Source organism: Athene noctua, chromosome 2 (genome assembly GCF_965140245.1).
Source record: "Athene noctua chromosome 2, bAthNoc1.hap1.1, whole genome shotgun sequence".
Lineage (NCBI taxonomy): Eukaryota > Metazoa > Chordata > Aves > Strigiformes > Strigidae > Athene > Athene noctua.
In genome coordinates this window covers 15,237,315-15,258,830 of record NC_134038.1, presented here as the reverse complement: position 1 = coordinate 15,258,830, position 21,516 = coordinate 15,237,315, and the positions used below count along the sequence as shown (strand labels likewise).

Here is a 21,516-nt window from a genome sequence, read left to right as displayed (position 1 = left end):
CTCCATCATAGCAGTAGTCAATAACCAATTCCTTGAAATTCTTTATCAATTCTCCTACAATGTAATTGTATTTCTCTCTTCTGTGAAGAGACATACAAAAAAACTTTGTTCTCTCTCCTCCTCTGTGTCTTGTCCTAGCTTGTAAGGAATTAAATGACTAAAACTAGCAAAACAATAATGCACTGTGAATAACTTTCATGACCGTCACATCAACTTGAAAAGCTGTACTCAAATATTTCCAAAACTGCTAAAAAACCTTTTTCCCTCATATGCTTCAACTGGACTCCTGGGTGGGAGATGAGCTAAGACCAAAAAGTCTTTTCAATAATGCCAAAGTTTAAGGCATTAAAAAACCTGAAAGATTTAGCGAAGTAAGTGACGAGAAGCTCAGCAGAGACAGTGGCATAAGATAAACCAGGTCCAGGACTGCTTCTATATATGCTGTAGCTGGGCATGGAAGGAAAACCGTGGCCACCTTTCCATTGCTCCCATGGTGTCCCCTTGGGTCCCACACTGAAACCCACACCCAGGCAGACACAGCAAGGCTTGGCACAAGCCATTCTGGCGCCCACGAGAAACAGAGGGTTACTCATATGAATTCAAACAGCTTTTAAAACGTGAGCAAGTTTGAGTCATCCCTCCTTTTCCTGGAACGGTGAGGAACAGATAACTTCCAGAAGAGGCTTTTTTTTCCTGAAATAAGTTTTTGAAAAGGGGAAGAGTCAATCAGGGCTTGAAATATGCTTTCACTCCTAATGTACTTTCAAACTTTTTCCTTTTTTTTAAGGCATATTTTAATTTAGAAGTTTTATTAGTTACTAATATTTTACAGTATGATTTATTTATAAAATACAGGAACATTTAGCAAATGAAAAGTGCATTTTCAGAATGAAATGCTTCATGTTAACACTCCTCTGAAATTCAGTCCTGTGGATAAAAGTAAAATAGACCAGAATAAAGTAGAACAATAATGTAAAAAAAAAATAAAATAATAATTTAAAAACACCTATTTGACCTGAAATGACCTTTGGAGTAATTTTTTGAAGAGAGTTTCTTTAGCCCTTTATTGTTGAGACCATTCCTTTTTAAACACAGCAAAGAAAAAAATAACTGCCAGTCACGTATGCTCATCTCACTCCAGCCTTCCAAAATTTCCAAAATGAATCCGATTCAAAACATTCACTCCACCAATCCACAATAAAATTACAACTCCCAAAGAGACTCAGATGTAAAAACTTGAATTCACCCTATCGTATTGTTTTCTCGGGGTGAAGTCGCAAAGAGCCATGGAGCCAAACGAACCAATGGCTGCTGCCAAAGAGAGGTTCGCTCCTCCTCACGCCTCCCTCCCTCCCTGTCCCCACAAGCTGTGCATCAGCCTCACTGTCAGCCTCTTTCCAAAAGTTTTAGCTCACTAAGGCAGCAAGAATTACCCTGATTTTATTTGCAGGTTAGAGAAGAGCACAGTTAGGTCCCAGAAAATCCAAGATGTGACTGCAGGGAGGAGCTGGGGGAGAAATAGCCCCTTGCCACAGCAGTGGCAAGCTGTTAGATCAGCCCAAAGCACACTCATGCAGTTTCACTTTCACTCAGAAATGAAAAAATCTAGCCAAATATGCTTTCAACTTTTGCTGTCACTTTATGATGTTTACCAAATCCTAAGCACCATACTAGGTGAAGTATTTTTCAATAAAATACAGAGTCTTTCAAATGAAATCCTGACTCATCTACATCAACAAAGTTTACTAATGTTGCAAATTTATCTGGACAAAAATAACAATAAAAGAAAACCTTGGAAATGTGTTTAGAAAAACTGCATTTACTCTATCAGATGACTATGGAATAATGCAGACTTTATATATTAGCTGTCATGGCTTAATGTGTATGTGAACACTCATATATTATTATTGCCATTTAAAATTGTAAAACCAGCAAATAAATACATTATATGAATAAAATTTTATGCATATTATACGAATATAGTATATATTATTTATGCAAATCATATTTTATGCACATATAAAAAGATATAAGCAATTAAATCTCATCCAAAACATTTCTATTTACCTTGCGTCTTTTAAGGGCCCCTGTGCAATACTGATGCTTCATTAAAAATCAGGTTCTTAAGGCAGTTTATTCACAGAAACTTAAGGAACTGAAAATATCGACATGAAAAAAATTCCTCATATTAAAATTGACAAAAGCTATCACATTTCTATGAATACGAAATCAACTAAAGCTAAACAGCTTTTATATCTCAAAAAGCTGAACAATGTAAGATACCTTGTTGTCATTGATACAAACTCTAATGCCAGCTGGAGTACTTTATGGGATGGCATGATTCATGATAGAAGGAAGGCACCACCTCACCCAAGAAAACAATGAAGTTGTGTCCTGATGTCCTTCCTCAACACCAGGACAGACTGACAGGGCCTGGTAGTGAACCCCTCAAAGCTGAAATGAATGCTTACTTGGACACCTAAGGAAAGAGGCTGTATCCTACTTAGGTACTTGAGCATGTCTATGAATCTAAGAGATGCAGCAGTTACTTCAAGAACATTTTATTCTATAATTATGCTGAGAAATAAAGAAAAAAAGCCAAGATAAATGAAAAGTCTGCATTAAAAATGCATATAGGTCTTAATATTACACATTTCCCCTACATTTATGTGTATTGTAATGTTTATAATAAACAACATAAAGGAATGAATGTTAAAAATGCAGATGTGAAAATAAATTCTCCAGACTTTGAACTCTGAGCATTTTCAACAACATATGAATTTCTACTTTATCTGTGTAACACGTATTCTTCCAGTATTTTGATATTATCCCACTTAAGTATTTCTCTTTTTATTTCAAGAGTGCACTACAAACCACAAGTTTTAACTGAACATCAGAACCCAGATCAAAATCAACTACATAGGTTACAGCCAACCTATGAGGTCTGAAGGTGGCGAGGATAAAGAGTTTAATCTACCATTCAAAATACAAAGTTTAACTTGAATTGATGTCAGGTCATAACTTTGAAATAGTCATTGATTTTTTCTGTAGAAGAAAAATCCAAGCTAAATCACAATCAATAAGATCTTTGGCAAAGACCTCCGCTTCCTAAGCCTTCCACAATTGCCCATTGCATCTGGGGAGCCACTGCAGTCATTTCACTTACAAAAATGGAAGATCAAAGAAACCAGGAAAATGAAGTATAGCAGCAATGTCGCTGCACTGTGACAGGATGAAGAATCCCACAGTTGTACTCTGCAGACATCTGCCAATCTGCTGTTTAAAAACCTACAAGAGCTTTCACATCATCATTAGGTGCCTGTTAGGATATGTTCCATTTTACCATTCAGCAATTTTTTTTTTTTCTTGCAAATAAAGCTAATCCCTTCCTTCTCACAGGAAATATCAAGAACAACTGATAAATATTTTTTGTTGTAACAATCTTTTAGGTATTAGAAGGGAGAGTTCTTTCCTCAGACTTCTTTTGATTCTAAACAGGGCATACTCAATTTTTTTTCTTGTACACAATGTGTTCAGTTGTTTCATTTGAGGGAATTTGCCCGCCTCTTTCTTAAAATGTGTTGCCTAAAATCACTGGCACTTGATAGAATAATTACTTTCACATCTTACATTAAAAAAATCCTGTCAATCCTCAAGTGAGTTTTACTTTTGCAATAGTATCAAGTTCCTCACCTCTGTGTGACCAGGTGCTTTTCTACCGCACTGCAACTTGCAAGACAAGGGGAACAGTTGTCTTTCATGCACTTCATTTTCCCCTCAAGTTCAATATTTCATGTTCATTCCTACTGAATTTTAGCTTGCTGCTTTTGGATCACCTGTGCAATCTACCCAATTATTCTGATTCCTGAGCACATCTACCAGTTTGTGAGCATTGCCTGTCCATGTTGTACCACCTGCAGACCTCAAACTTTGTATCTCATCGAACACATTAATGGATATTCTGAAACAGAACGTGACATAACCTCAGAAACTGCACAGAAAAGTATTTTTAGTTGGTTTTTTTTTTGTTTTGTTTTTTTTTTTTCCCCCTCTAATTAACAGTGTCTTTGCCATATTTCCTCAGCATATATTCAATAGTTCACTTAAAGTCATACAGCCAAATACACGATGGTGGAATTACCGTGTTACAGCTCTGCCTTAGTTCTGTGCCTGTATCACTGAACAATACATTCCCCCTCAGCGTAAGAGTGTAAATCCACGGCTCCAAAAGTAGAAACTACACCAGACTAAGGTATCCATGACCTCATTTTTAAAACATAAATGTATCTGCTTTCGCTCTCCCAAACAATGCCAGCTTTCATTGCTTATTAGTCCAGGTCTCCCACAAACACCTTTGGCACTGTTACCTCACTCCCTAGCCAAGGGAAAAACACCTAAAAATATTTCCATCAAGCTATTACTATGGCCTCCCAACCGCTCCCTGTGATTTCGCAGTTCACAGTGCTAACATAACAGCTACTGGCTCAAGAGGCTGCTAAGTTGAGCAAAACATGGTCAGTACCTCATTCTACCCACACTTAGGTGTGTTCCTGTTGCACCTTTAGCTCATCTAAACTGTCAAAACTTACAGTTGTTGTTAGAGAGGAAGGTAAGCACAAGGTGGGCTTCACCCAATGCAAAGAGTTGCGGGCATGGTAGCAGGCTGGGACGGGCTGTGATGCTGCCCAGGTCCATCACGTCTGAATCCAGCCCAAATGTATCTTAACGTGTTCCAAGCACAATGATTAGCACAACTATCCATGCAGTACTATTCAAACACTTATTTTGTTTGAATAACAAAATAAGTATATGTGTATTATGAAATACCCAAGTCTATCATCTTTCCATTCTACAGATTTTTGTTATAAGAAAAAACTACAGGATTCAACAGCAGGTATACAATATAAAAGCATTTATTAACTTTCATGAAACTCTTCAAGAATATGGCTTTTAAAAAAAAAAAAATCTTCTTGGGTCGCTATTGAAATTTCTCTCTTTGCCCTACGAAGGAGAATCAGTCTCACGCAGGAATTTGGGAAAAATTAAGAAAAAAAATCTTTAACCCAGATACAACCATCTTAGGAAGCTAAATGTGAACTCTGGGCAACAGAAGTCAACCAGTGCACTGAAATAAAACTCCTGCCTCTACATACAAATGAAGAAAACACATAAAAAGTGGCAGAGATGATTTATCTCTATTATCAAAATTTCTAAAACCTCAAGTTTTTAAATAAAACATTTGCTGGGTGTAAATAGTACACTGCATAAAACACAGCTAAAGACATTTAAATGTATCCATCATTTAATTTCCCAGATCTAGATTAATCTACTGAAGTATTTCTCCTGTGGATTCATGAACTGATCATATAGAATTGCTTCTAAAAAACCACCCCTCACCTCAGCAGAAGGAAATATATATATATATTTTCAATCTTTTAATTTTTAAGCTTTTTGAAAATATTTTAATTTTAGCAAATTCGTCTTTCAAAGGCCTATTTCAATGTCAAGTTTGAAGAAAAAATTCTGCCTCTGTCAAAATAATTCGCAAACTTTATTGGATTTTTAAAAGCCTGATTACAGGACAAAACATGCATTAAGCATTTTGCTAAAATTCCAAAAACATAATTGCAGAATGTCATTATATTCAAAGGGTCATGTCCATAATAAATACCTGCAGCTTAAAAGCAGCTTGGAATTTTTTTAAGAGTTTTAGTATCTGAAAAAGGCAAATGTTCCATATACCGTTCTTAAAATTCTGACATTACATTGCAATGGTTAAAGCAAGAAACAGCTCAACTGAAGACTACAGAAAAACCCCGTCTTCTCAGGAGGTCTACACTTAGTTATACAATACTACTCTGGAAACAGCACTTCACCAAAGGTCTGGCAATTGGCTTTTGCTTAAAACATACTCTGCCTCCTAACATTCTTCAAAGGATTAAAACATAATTGATTCTGGCAGTACACATGGTCAGCATGATGTGCAGGGGGTTGCCAGTGGACATGGGGCCCTTACATAAAGGACTGTTTTCTTTGTTTAAAATGGAAAAAAGAGTGGGAGGTGTGGAGAACAGTGAAATAGAAAATGACTCAGAATCATAAAACATATTTTTTGAACCAGATTATTTCAACAACCACATATGTAAACAGAAGGCTTCAAATGAGGATGGTGGCAGAGCTTCTGAATTGCTAAGGCAATTCACATATTCTTATTTCCATAAAAAAAGGTAGAAGCTATAGTTATATACATCCTTCTAAGTATTCAGAGAATATTGCAAGTTGAACTCCAGAGAAGCCACTGATATCAGTCTGAAAGTGATGGGGAACGGATCGATCGTGCACTGGCTGGACTGTTAGAGAAAGCAAAGGGATCCTTTTCCTTTTCCTTATTATCATGTTTATGTTTATGCTTATGCTTATGCTTGTGTTTCTTCTTCTTTTTCTTGTGCTCATGATGGTGGTGGTGATGGTGATCACTATGTTTTGATGAGTTTGATTCTTTACTAAACACAGACAGTGGAGCTGCTGAGACAGGGTGCATGTTCATCTCTCCTGAAGATTGTTCTTTACCTAAAAGAATGGATATAGTGGCATTAGTAAATGTTTAACTTGCATTGTTTTCAAACATAAGGAATTCTGAAATATTAGATAAAAACCTGCATTATCATTTATACATGCAAACATAGAATATATTATGATACTTGTACCATTAACTTTTTGGGTTTTTTTCAGAAAAGGCTCTGAACATGTCATTTAAGTTCCCATCCTACTGGCAATTTTTATGGATGTATTCCTTCCTCCTTTAAAAGTATAAATATATCCCAGACAATTAGGTACTGTAAAGAGCTAAGGAACTGCAACTTAAGCTACTTACCAGAAATTAATTTTTAAACAGAGTAGGAAGGCCACTATACCACAAATAATTAAAATATAACTGCTTATGGTATAAAGTGTAGGACTGGCATACGTTAAGTGCAGCTTTTATCTGAACTCCTTTTTTGGTCAGGAGCTAAAGATCCCTGCAAGAACATACAAACCTTTTGATACTGACCAGAAGAATCAAATTGCTTTTTCCAAGAATTGCATCTCACCAATTTAGTCTACTTGAAAGATTATACAACGTTTTGTTCTTAAACAAAAAGCAAATTCCAACAAAGACAACTATACCATCGTTATTAGCATATATTTCACAAATACACTGGAACTACTTATGTCTTGAGTTAAGTTTGGTATCTGAATCTGAGAAAGGAAAATCTGATCCATAGACTCTCAATTCCTGAACAACGTACTTATTCTCTCTTTGGCTCATTTAACATTTCATTATTTCACACCAAGTGCAATACTTTCAATAGTAGGGATTAAAAGGCAACAACCTAAGAATAACATTGTTAGCGAGGGGAAACACTCAGAAGGTAGGAATTTCTTCCTTTAGGCAGAAATTGAATCAAATCACTCACATTGCAAGAACATGTTTTAACTACTAGATAAATGTAGAAAAGCACCACCAGATTTTTGAAGGCAATTATTCCTTTAAATTTTACTTAAAATGGATTTTCTTCACAGCTGCTTAAATGTCCCCCACACACTTCTTGCTGAAATATCCCTTAAATAACAAGGAATTATATTATATACTTTGTAACTGTCTTTTTCTGTATATTTGAAAATCTTTTTTTTTTCCAGTACATCTTTTTGTTTGTTTGATTGGTTTTGTAGCTTTAACCGAAGAATGATTTGTCTATGGTAATGATTCCTGGAAGAATCAGCTCCCTGTAATATGACAAACAAGCATTGAGAAAGACTTCCATGCAATCTTTCTAGCACCTTATCAGAAGATTAAGAACTGATTCAATCAAGCACATATGTAGGAAAGTTCCTAGACAGTACAGCTGTTCTGTGTGTTTTTTTTTGTTTTGTTTTGTTTTGGTTTTTTTTGTTGTTTGTTTTTTTTTTTAATATGGATGGAAAAAACAAAATCTACATATGTATGCATTGTTTAGAAGTCAGAATACAAATACAAAACATTTCTACAGTGAGGATAATCAATGACTTACTATCAGACATGGTGGAATCTCTATTGCTTAAAGTAACAGCAAAAATGATGTCTTTCTAGAAATATTTTTGGCTCAAATGCAAGATGTGAATATGATGTAGTATAAAATTCTGCTATGTTATGAAGGCAGCTAGACTAGAGTACAGTAGTTTCCTGCAGACTTAAAATCTCTAATATACAAGTATTTTTAAAAAAATTATTTTTTATTTCATCAAAACCATGCATTAGTAAGCTCATGTTATCAATGAAAGATTTCTTGTTAGAACTCACAATTGTATATTGTGTGCATAGCTTCTGTCTGCCATAAATTCAAACTCCCATTTGCTGACTTCAATGCACAGCTACTACAACTTTTTTACATTGTCACCTGGAGCCATTCTCAACAAAGCAGAGAGCATGCAAGTAAACTGTATTTAATGCAAAAAGGCATAAGACCACTTCACAATTTAACTATTTCTAATTATATTTCTCTTAAGGAACTCCTACCTGTGTGTAAACCCATCCCTGTAACCTGAGCTTACTCCTTGAAAGCTTTTAAGACAAGAATTAGCAGATGGAAGGATGCAAAAACAGCCATTAAACAGAAGACAGTATAGTGGAAAACGGAAGCATATCTGACTCAGGCCATTAGAAAAGGACTCATTGGAGCCTGTACCTCAGAAAACCAAAGTACACATTTGACACCATTAAAACAGGCTACGGTAGTTAAATGTGAACTGTGGCAGGGACACAAACACAGCTTCTAGGAACCCAGAAATAAAGCTTGTGGCAAAAAGCCTGAAGAAGGCCAATCAGTGTACATTCATGAAAGATGTACAGATTATTTTGTACATCTTTATGTGTACAGAACACATTCTCACATGTTCTCATGTGAGGCACATGGCACATGATGCATTAAAACATACAAGGCAAACTAAAGTCAACTTAAAACTAACACCCCACCCCCCCACCCCAACATGACAAAACTTTAAAACCTCACAGATCCATTAGTTCCAAATTGTAGTTATTTTTATATGGAAACCAAAGCTGCAAGTCTAGACACTACATTTGTAAAAACCTCAAACCAAAGCTAAGCCTCTGAGCTTTAAAAATTTTAACCCAGTATAACTGGTATAAGGTCATGAGCTTAAGTCTGCAGGGATGATGCAGCAGTAGTGCCAAGTGCCTGTGAGGACCAAGGATGCAATCAAACAGACCCTCTTAACTCTACTGTACTAACTGCCACTTATACCAAATTCCTGTTGTTTACTGAACTATCAGCTCTGCTAAGGTTAACAGTCTGCATTATCACTTCTTTACTTATTGCAGGCAGGTTATTAAAAAAATCTAGTATTTAAAGCAGTTAAACACCACTGAGCAAGTTAAGGAGCAAATAAAACTATCTTAAGACAACGGAACTGAAGGGGTGGTGATAAGCACCTAGAAACTGAGAAAGGCAAGAAGATCTTCAGGAAAGCGAGAAATGGGATCCAACTGCAACTCAAGGGTTACTGGCACTTAAGACAGTCAACTCTGGTAATATGACACAAGTGTCAATAACAAATAAAAGCATGTCATTACAAAAATCTACTTTTACTGAGCCAGTACTAAGAGTACATACACACTTTCTTCATAGAGGTCAATGATAGCTATAATCTGTTGTTTTTTAAAATGAAAAAACAATTATCCAGAAAATTTCATCCTACTGGTAAAGAGTGCTTTGAAAACAGGAATCAAATATATTGATCCTGGACAATGGCTCAGAAACAATGTAAGCAGACTACCAAACTCAGTTGTCTGTAAAATGGACAGACCTGTAAAAACTCTATGAAAAATTTTACAGACTTGTACCTGTAAAATTCACCATTAAATATGCAGAACACTTTTTCTTTGTTTTAATTTCTTTTTTATCAATATATACTTAAAGCCCATGCCAGGAACCTGCCAAACTAGGAAAGCAAGGCTAAACAGGAATTGCTTTACAAGGCACTAATATCACCCTCATATCAACGGGGGTAGCGGGACTGCTGCAAGGAGTCACAGAGCACTCCCTCTTCCTGCAGAGAACCCACTTCCTCCTGGCAGAGGGAGCAGGACTGGAACCTGCATTTCTCAAATCACAGAAAACACACAATAAGTGGACAGTGAGCCCAGGAGCTCACTTCTGAAGTGGTTAGTAGCATTCCTTGGAAGAAAACGCACATACATTTGTCTATCCACTTGGATCTCCTGTTTGGGGTGTGGAGATTCCAATGTAATTATTGGCTTTGCGGTGTTCCAGCTAGCTGGGTAGGTGTTTAAAATTAGACAGGATTACAATTCCATGGGAGAAAGATCACAAACCTTGTGCACACCTTGTCACAGAAACCGATACAAATGCTGTAGATATTGTGAGAAAGGATGAAAACACAGATCTTGTAGTTTAGTTTTACAAAGAAAGCAGTTTAGATCTTGATAAGCTTTAAAGTAACATTTTATGTCATAATAAAAACCACTGTCAGATAATTATAACATCCTGTTCACCAATTACCTAGGGTAAGTTATTTTCTTTTTAAGAATCATTGGTGTATGAACATGGAAAAATGTTATTGGGCACAGTGTTTTACCTATTTTACTCTTACTTTTATTATTGAACCTTTACAATTTGGGAACATGCAACTTGAGACTTTAACATGCCAACAAGCTTTTGTAAGATCTTCCATATGGCCTCTCCTATATTTCTGATTTTGTGTGAAGAGGGTGGGACACCACAGACTTACCGTCTCTGTTTCTTCGAATGTACAATCTATTTAAAACAGCTGGCTTATGCATGACTTTTCCAAACTGACACTTGTTAAATATTACCCCATTTGCACCCTGATTTATTCAAATGTCAGAAAGGGAGAAACCAACTTCACACTAATCACAGCAAAGGGTAAGCCCCATGAGTCCAGTGTTCCCGCCGAGGACAGGCTGGTGCTCCAGAACCTGACACCAAACACCTCTGAGAAGGGGACACCAACATAAGCATGTGAGCACTTCATATATCTCTCCCAGAACCCAAAGAAAGCTTGCTAATGAGAAAAATAATGCACTTTCATTATGCACTCTGCCTAGCAGCTAACTGCAGCTCTGGCTAGCATTTTCTCTAAAGAGATAACAAAAAAGCTGAGAAGATCTTAAAAACTGTTTTGACAATTACCCTGTTTTTCCTTATTTCTACTTTTTTATTATTACCCTGGGAACATCCAAGACACACTATTTTTAATTTAATGCTGTGTTTATGCATCTGTTTAGCTATCAACAAAGCACATACAGCAAGTTACCAAGCCTAAATAATTCCAAGCTTCCAGAATGCAAAAGTGTCTTGTCATTTGTCTTAAGACGCAGAACTGTCAAATTATATATCTCTGGAAAAGAGTTATCACTTTTCTGTCTAGTAGAGTGTTCTTCTAAGGACCATATGACAAAATTTAAAGTTTGAGAGTGACAAGTTAAGGTCTATTTAAAGAAAATAAAACCACCTGAAAGTCTTCTGAGGGTGTGCTAAACAAATCAGTTAATTTTGCTCCAACATAAAAATTTTAACTAGTTCAAATTTACAGATTCATTTGACTTCATACTTTTTAGTGGGATTTATATCCAAATAGGTAATTCCTTATACCTACACCAAAGGATAGCCTCTGCTTAAGTACTGCATAGACAAGCCAGTGATTTAACTAAAATACACTTTTAACATAACTTTTATTGATTTCCTCATTTGACTTTCATGTAACTATATTGCTTTGTCCTGACATTAAAATAATAGCTTAACTGTGGTGTTATTTTTACTACATTTACCTTAATATTCTATACCTTCTAATTCTAGAGTATTCCCTACTCTAAAGAACATTTAAATCAGTAAGTCAATTCAGAATACTTTTTGCCTCTAACCATTTCAGGTACTTCACTTTAAAATTTAGTTGCTAGCCTTATCCACCTTCAGGGTTTGAGAGTGATCAGTTGTCTCAGAGACACTCTCAACTACAATATTATGCCGTTTTTATTAAATCAAGTAGTTGACACACTGATGCAATTCTCATTTATGTTGTCATTTTATCTGCAGGACTTGTGTTTCTATTAAAGCTGTTTTCATACACTATAGGATAAAGCCCTTGAAAAAGCCCTTCCTTGTGAAGTATACAATTAACCACATACTATTTCAGCGAGGCAAAGTAATCTACAAAACCTCAAAGCCAATGAGTTACCAGTTTGGAAACAGTCCTATTTCAGTTAGTAAACTCAACATTTGTGTAACAGATATTATCAAAGATACTATATTAATTTTATGTTATTAAAGGGTACTCTAACAGAACAGTTGTAATGGCTTTTCCCTCCTTAAAAAATAAAGCAAAAATCTGGCACTGTCAGCTGTCATTTATATATTTGTCTGTGTGCTGATGTTTCCGTAACCCCTTTTGGCAAGAAGACACTAACTAGTAGCTGAACTTAGAGGTACTGATGCTCTTACAACTAACTCGGGTGACTCCACTGAACCACAGAGGATCTGGCTTTTTATAGAGTTCAGACTGAATTCCTATTAACAACTATATCCACGCTTGAAATGAGGTGATTTGCACCACAAGCTCAAATCTACTGTTGTGAAAGTACTGTTTAAACATAATGACTACAGTAGTTTCCCTCTACACTTTACAGCAGTGTGTGCAGTATCCAGTTTCAAATCATTCCAGAGACAATTCAATCCAGCTAAATCATCATTTCCTGAAACTCCAGACAGTAACTGTGATAAACAAGACCACAATCCAATCAACAGATATGAGCGTGGCCTAGACCTTCAAAGTTTCAGGTACAACTACATGGGAAACAAAGTGACCTACAAGGTCAGCAGTGGAAATTTCCAGTTTGATTATCCTGGAAAACAGCAAAAGGATTAATAGAATGGCCAAAGGATTTTTCTGATCTGAGTTCGAATGCTCAGGATGTGCCCTCAAAGCTCACTGTTCCTTAATGTGATCAGAAAAAGGATGGCTAATGCACAAAGAGACATCACTGCATTTACTTTTTTTTTTTCTTTTGTAGAAATAAAGAAAAGAGAATTGGATACTGCTTTGTATCAACTATCAAACTACCAAAAAGAGGTGGGAAAATTCTAATTAACAGTTTATTAGTGATGACCTGTTGAGCCACAATGATGTTTAACTTCACTGACAGATCATGCAGGTTACAACCAGGCATTTATTTTGGAAGCAGAAAAGAACAGGCCAACCAACAACTACTGACATATACAGCAGAACTTTCAAAAAGTTAATTTTGAAGTATTGTACTTTCAGATGAGTGAAATATCAAAGTACATAAAAAAGAGTATCTTAATCTGATTTCACTGAAGTCAGCAATGCATGACAAGTCACCTTACAGTCTGAAGTAAGAGTTTAAATCTACTGCTTACTCAAAATCTGATCTTGAAATTCTTCTGATCTTAAGAGTAGAGAAGCATTACTACTATTATTGATGATTTGGTAGCAAATAAAAATCTGTTCTCAACATTAGAAATGTGACTTTGCACAGCTTTAGAGGTTCAAAGGAGGCTACCATGTTTCTAGACCTTGGGGCAGATGAAAAATCAACACAACAGCATTCTTCAGGCACTTCACTAGCGATGTTTTGTTTGTTTTAATAATTTCTGGAAAAATGCTCAGAATCTCTTATAACTACCAGAGTCCACAGTTCTGCTATTGTAGACAAGGTGTTTCAGTAGGATTGAAAACATTTTCTATAAGAACTATGAAAGGTGCTGTAATTATAGTACTGAAACCTGTAATCCTGCAAGAACTGTATTACAAGACTTCTTTTACTGCCCTTGCAGCATGTCTCAACTCTAACCTTTTCACATCCATGAGCATACAGAAAAAAAGCTTCTGAAGGAAAATAATATTTTCCTGGCTTTATAGGGGTTACATAAACTTGGACAAATTCAAATTATCATTCAGGGTGGTGTGAGGAGTGTATAAAAAAAAAAATAACTAATACACAGATACAGCAGGGTTCAGACCCAACATGAACTTCCTCCTGGCAGCTGCTATTCACAGGCTCTGTTTGGCTGATGACCTAACACTTCATGTGACATGTGGGGACATAACCCACAGCTGTGAGAGGAAAACTGAATCTAGACTATGAGCTTGCTGCCTTCCAAGTAAGAGTCACAGAACCGAGGCAGATACAAGATCTTAGAGATTTACTATCAGTACTGAGACCATTTCGGAACCTGTTGTCAATCTGTTTCACAATAATCACTCACTGAAGTGCACCCACCCTCTGTCATTGCTGCAAAAACTCAGAGGCCCTCAGGAAATATTATCTGCGATTCCTTTGTAAAACACAACACTCCTATATGGGAGCAATTTTATTTATGTATGCTTTTATTTTTCTCCATCTGTTTCTTCTCAGAAGTATACCATTTCCTAAAGATTGAACTGTATTTACTCAGTCTGAAATTCATACATCTCTGCTTCTAAGAAAAATGCTATGAATAAGAAACAGGTGAAATTTTAGAAGGAAAGAATATCTGAAGTGGAACTGTTTCTAACCGCACAAACCAAAGAAAATGAAATTAATCTGAAGTGTTTCAAAATAATGCTTTTCAAAGGCTTATTATTTAAAATGAATTCTGTGGCAAAACCCAGCATTTGTCTTATTTATTATCTCGGGGAAAAAAAAAAAGTATTCCAGTGTGCTGAGTGCCTAAACGACAGAGGTGAGAAGGTCATTCAGTACACAAGTGAAACTCCAAGTAGCTTTTGTCTGCTGTAGGCCTACAAAAGCAGCATTCAGCTGCCCATTACTCCACTCCTGATCAGACTTTACCCTTTCTGAACTCTAGTGCAAACTTAATAGGCAACAGTCCTGGAGCACAGAGCTGGCGTACAGAGGGTCCCATAAGTCCTATTTGTGAAGTATTTGGCAGAGTTTTGTTTATGACTTTATATTCCGTAGAGTGTGTAAATCTAGTAAAAAAAATAGTTGCAAAATATCATGTAAGAATTATAAATACTAATCCCCAGCGGATCAACTTTGCACTCGCGTGCCCTGGATGTGTCATTCTTTGCCGTAACAGAAAATGTGATGGTTGACCATAACACCAAGGACAACATTCAAAACAGCTCTGAGAGGTTTAAAGTAAAGGTTGTACAGAATTAGGGTCCTATATTCATGACAGCAACCTACAGGCAGCCTTTCCCTTCACTCTGCTGAAATGCTTTAAGTAAAAAGTTGTGAGTTTTCCTACTCTATCTAACAGCAAATCCATGCTGGTGGAGCTGGCTGTACAGGCACATGTCATTAACCGAAGGCCATCTGGAATCCAAAACTAGACCTCCCTGTGTTTTATGTCCCCATATGAACCTCATTTGTTAGCGGAGCAATGACAACAGTTACCTTTATAAAAAGAACAAAACCCCTTAATGGCTAGAGCATCTGCCAAGGAACTAAAAATGTTAAGTCCTAGGCCCTAAGGGAGTATGAGACTACAGCTTCCACACCCCCAGCCAGCACCAGGGCACCAGCCTCAGCAGGATACTCAGAGCAGGAACATCCACCAGTCCTTCTCTTAAGTGGGGCCGTGAAATTGCCAGGTCATGGGGAGAGCAGATGAGGTCGCCTGTCAGTGCAACTCAGGGCCTAGGGCACTTAAGACAGAACCAATGTTCCAGATCCTGCTGCTACTTGTGTTTTACATTAGGCAACCACTGGACAAAAACAGAAAAACAAGCAAGAGGGTAATTACTCTGAATCTACTTCTAAGGCTAAATACTTCATTTTTATACATTGCAGTACTGCAACCTTAAAACCTTGTTTTAGACGTGTACTGAAAATCTCTCAAAATGCTTGTTACATAGTCACACTACCTCAGCTTAGCTCCAATGGCACATTCTGGAACTAAACTTATGAAATGTCATTAAAATATTTTGAGAAAATGAGACTCACCACTGAAATTTTTTGCTAGTGACAGAGAGGCAAAGAAGATGAAGTTCATCAATGAAGTTCAGCCTGCCTTAAGGTTTCTAAGAAACACTATTCTTTGAGAAGTCATTCTGACAAATATTTTATAAAAAAGATACTAAGAGAAGGTGTAAAAGAAAAAAAAGTGCTTGAAATGAAACCATTTTACCCATAAATGTAATGTTTTCACCTTTGAAAAGCTCTTCTAAGCATCTTTGAGGATTGTAGGCTTTTTAACTACTGATCATAAGTTATAAATAGTTAAGATTAAAGATTTTTTTTTTTTACCTTAACACTCTTGCTATTTCTTTTAAAGTTAATCTTCAAAATTACTGTTTTTAAATGACAAAAAACCCCAAACCCCACAACTGAAATAGTTGAAAAACTCATACTATCATTTTGCCAATAAATGTACCTGGTGTGGATGGTCTCTCCAACATATTCAAATGATGATAAATAAAGGCTTGACTGTCATGAACCGTGTCCATATCAATTTCCTCCTCTTCTTGAGAGTTTGAGAACTAAGATATCAGGAAAAAAAATAAGCAGATGCTAATAACTCATAAGAATATCACTAAATAGAACTTAAAATACTTTATTTTTGAGGTAAATTGGGGGTGAGAGGGAAAGGAAGTGATATCTACCACCGCAAAGGAATAAAAATTCAATAAAATAAAAAAGGGTCAGTGCCTTTTCTTCTTTCTAATTTACCATGAAGCTGTGCGAACATGAGCATTAACTGTCAACTTTAGTTCTTGCCAGCCAATAAAGAATCTGATGGGAAATGATTTTGCCAAAGTAAGCGTAACAACTACTGTACACATATACACAACATGTCTTTGTTTGAACACAGCTTTAGGGGAAGTCAGCAGAAGCCACTGCTGTTACTTTGAATGCCCTACATATTGTGCAAGTTGAATTTCCATTTCTTACTCTGATTTTGAGTTTGACTTTACTGTCTTCATTCTTCTCTAGTATTTGCCCTGGCTCCAATGGAGACCCGAGTGGCATATCAGCCTTCCTCTTCACCCCCTGCTGATGACCAGAAATGCTGGATGCTGTTTCCTTAATAAGATGATCATCCTCCTGAAGCAGCATTAAAAGACCAAAATTAGAAGATAGCAAGAGCCATGTTTCAGCCTAAGAGAGACCTGATAGCTGAAAACACTTCTGAGTAAAGTGGGTGATTTGAACAAAGTTTTCCCTGTAGTTCTGGCAAAAAGTATTTTCTAAAACCCTGCATGGATTTGTGCCAACCTCTCCTACAAACATAGTTTCTCTTCTATCCCTGCTCCCTCTGCATATCTAGCACTGGCATCTTTTCTGTCCCTTCTCACAATCATGGTACTGTTGGTGTGCAACAACATTTGCTGCCTCTGAATAGCCTTTCTATAAATCTGTGCCTCGCAGACTCTCCTCAGTCTAAATCTCAGTTGAAAAACTGTGATAGCCTCTAATCTACACATGGGATTTAGCTAAATCTTCTTTTAGTTAGCTTTAAAAGCTAATGCTTTGTTGAATACAAATCATAACAGGCACTTACAACTTGGGGTTTTTTTATTTCACAACAGTATTTATTAAAAAGAGTTAAAATGTTTTGTAAATTTCTGCTTAGATTATCATCAAAACTGGGTCAAAGGAATATAAAAATAGCAGGAGAGTCTACTAAGTTACACATATAGTCATTAAAACAGCAGACAGGTGTTCCAACAAATTCAATACACAAAATATAGAAGGAAAAATAAGCAAACATAATTAAAAGCCCTCTAAAAACTAGATTAAAGCCGTACCACAGACTCTCAAGAGCATATGTGGCTGTACTAAACTGCTCTTCCTCTATCCTACAAAGGGAACTCTAGCACCACAAACCCTTGCGCTGAACAATTCCAATTCAGTTTTATTAAGTGGGTAACTTTTACCATCCTCAGCAAACTCATTAGTCTATTGTTATTGATTTTAACATGCTTATGCTCTCAGAATATACAGTCTGCTTTAAGGAATCTAGTTAATCTGATCTATTCTATCATCTGTTAATTCTTTTTTCACTTAAATATGTATTTCCCTCTTTTCATCCCTATTATTTAACCCAACACACTGCTGCTGTGAGACATGTCTGGATAAACTTCGGCCGATGTGAGAGGCAGTCTTTGTTTTATGCTATTGATTTTATTTTATTTACAAGGAAAATTGGTTCCCTGAATTTTGGGGGAGTTACAGTGAAAATGGTAACCTTAAAGTAAGGGGTAGGAAAATGGAGATAACGCATAGGAGAAGATACGAGGAATGAAATGTGACATGAGGCTTATACTAATGGTCTATTTTCACACTAGTGTAAGCCAGTACTGCTGCTAAAAGAAGCAGCCTCTCCCTCTTCCTCACACATTTCTGTCCTGGGCCACCACAAGCATGATGAACTGGACCAGGAAACTGATCCAGCAGGAAATTTCATAAAAAAAGTTTTTTTTTCAACTAGATCCTCCCCTGATCCAGCTCACTATGCAGCAACAACTGTGCTAGCACAAGGGAGAGGATAGTATAGGAAAAAGAAGAGTTAAGAGGAAATATTTTGATTAATGTAGTCTGGCTGCGAATAAAGTTTGGATGTTCACTGAACTGCAGCTTAAAATTCTGCCAACAAAATGTCTCCTGCTATTTAATTCTGATGTTTACGCACAGCAAATTAGGACTTATTACATGTTCTGTAAATATGTAGGATAGCTCTAATGATATTTGACTCCATCATCATTTTCTCCCCCTACTGGAAACAGCCTGCAAGATACTGTGATAATTTGCACTCTCAGTGTACTTCTGAATAAAAATGATTTAGAAATTAACTATGAGACTGATAAAGTAACAGTAAACCATCTCATCCAAAAGGTTAGAAAGAGTATTAAACATGCTAAACACATGTTCACGTTCTCTTTCAGGACCTACTCCTAAGCAGTTTCAATCAAATGTAGTTTTTGAAACAGTTAAGAAAATTATTCATGATTTCCATGTTTGTTGGGTTCCCCCTCCCCCCCCCAATTACATGTGTCCAACAAAAAGACTTAGTTTTGCAGCAGTGGCAATTATTCTTAAGTATGACTTGAATAGCTTGTAAGATCTAATTTTTTAACTACACAATGGATTATGTGTTAGGACTGATGCCTCCAAAGCCAAAAAGATATCAATCTTAATGTATGTGATTTTTCAGAAGTTGTTACAAATCCTTCAGAGTACAGTACTAAATAGATTCAAGTGTTCAGTGAAGATGTGCTAAAATTCCATCTATCACATCTCTTGAAGTTGTTTAAAAAGAGGTATATCTAAGATGTAAAAAATTTACTGATAAAAGATTTTGTTTTGGAAAATTGCATAACTTGCCTAGAACCAATATTCTTAGTCTAATAAAAAAAGTTTTTACCACAGCATCAAACATTTCTGCGAATCACTTCATGTGTCATAAGCAATATAGAAAAAGTAAAGAACAGAAATGATGAGACTAGAAAAAAACAAGTAAAAAGCTTGCATAACTATGCAAAACAGTCAAAAAGTTATAGTATACGCCAGCTTTTCAAGTGGAAGGAATAAAGAGTAACAAGGTATAAAGGCAGCTTAGGTAAAGCATAAGAAGCTTGAACACAACACAAAATAAAATCAGCAACCAACGCAAGGACTCAGAGCCAGCTGAATGGGATGTATGCAGATGGCTTGTGCTTACGGTGTTCTGAAATCCTACTGACTGTCCATGATTGTTAGTACTATTCACAGGTTCCTGATTATTTGCAACTGATTCAGGGATAATCGTTGGATTAAGTACAGCCTTCTTTTCTTTCAGATTAAGAACAAGTCCAAGCTCTGGTAATGGTAAACAAGAAGGTCTGCTGAGGCCAAAAAGCGTGAAATAGAGGTCTACAGCACCACATCGTAATCTCCAGTCATGGGAAGTTCCTAAAATCCAAAAGAGATTATTGTTAATAAAGAGATACAATCTTCTCCTTCCCCACAAATAAAACAGTTTAAGTGATCTGGACCTCCCAGAGCATGACATTTTCTGTGTTTAAGATACACTTCCCTCATTATTCCCGCCTCTGATTGACTCAACTCACCTGCCACATCCTGTTTAAAAGGAAGGCTTTTAGTTGTTTGGGTTGTAAACTGGACATATTTTGTAGCACAAGACTAGGAACCTAAGTGCCATAATAACATAATAAAAAATAAAAGGAAAATAATCACACCCATATGCTTTTATTTTTAAAGTTTCATTCCAAGTTTTACTATTGGACAATTAAATAGAACATTTTAACAAACTGGCTTCCCATATCGATGTATTTGGTCACACTTGCCTATGTATTCCATTAAATGTAGTAGAAGCCTCAAGCATGACTGAGACCTGTACCCTCCGGAAACCACACTGATAGAGAACACAAACCAACAATGCATAAATACGCTTTCTGATGTCACTGCTACGTCATGTACTTCACCGGGTACTCAATATTTACTTTGTATTCATACTGGAGATATGTATTCCTACTGCGCAAAACAATGCTCCACTGATTTTATTTTTCACTGCAAACTGTGTCCTGTTTTTATATCTTCATACACAAATGGTCAAAGCACGTTTGGCACCAATCACAACAGAAAGACATCTAACATCTGGTGCAATGTTGCAAATACAGTGATTCTGGTGTTAACGCAGCCCAGCTCTTGAATGATTGCAAGTTTATTGAACATATTGTTCCACAGCAGGAATAGAAGTATATCTGGTAAACAAGACACAGATGTGCCAACTGCCATGTTAATGTGGATGTGCAAGACTTAGCACAAAATACAATCACAAGATCTGTCTCTGTAAATCCTAAGTGGCATGGGTCTAAGTAGTGTTTTAAGCAAGCTTAGCTGTACATACACTTGCCCAGTTACAAGTGAAAGCAATATGAATATTAATCAGGACATTTCTAACATTAAAATACTCTCCAGAGAATGACGTATTTGCAAATATTCATATAAAAACTAGTCTAATATAACAATAAATAATTTACTCAACTTCTTAAACTAGTACATCTTAAAATGATAGGATGAATTCCCATTCAGTGTCTCTCTCCTTTTCAGTGGAACAGCTAAGCTTAAATACAATTGGTTGCTGAATTTCTCTGCAATCTTTGGAATTTGCGAGCATTGTCAATTTAATGCAGATTAACATGGAAGAAAAAAAAAAGATTACATATATCAATCTATCAATCAGTCTGTTTTCTACTGCATGTGCTTATGTTAAATGAAAGCTACTTGTAATTCTAGAATCATGCAGCTTTAAACCTAGCTACTAACTTGTCTGACATTAACAAACATTTTTTTCAAAGCATCCTGGAATGCTACAGTTATGCCTTACAGAAAATAAACTGAAACATCATGTCATCTTGATGGTAGAAATTTAAGTACTTAAAGCCCCATGAATCATAGTAAGAAAGTATACACTATTTGTTATTTGCAGAAAGAGGTAATGGTTGTAACGCTGCACACGCTATTCTCTC

General features: G+C 36.3%; 1 protein-coding gene across 1 annotated transcript in view; it reads right to left on the bottom strand.

Annotated features, from left to right (window-relative positions):
• Positions 1–4,897: 4,897 nt before the first annotated feature.
• Positions 4,898–21,516, bottom strand: part of TAF2 (TATA-box binding protein associated factor 2) — a 63,365-nt gene continuing 46,746 nt past the window's right edge. Inside the window, 4 exon segments of the mRNA XM_074898502.1 lie at positions 4,898–6,570; positions 16,419–16,524; positions 16,937–17,089; positions 19,707–19,936. Coding sequence (XP_074754603.1) covers positions 6,305–6,570; positions 16,419–16,524; positions 16,937–17,089; positions 19,707–19,936 — 755 coding nt within the window. The 3' untranslated portion in view covers positions 4,898–6,304.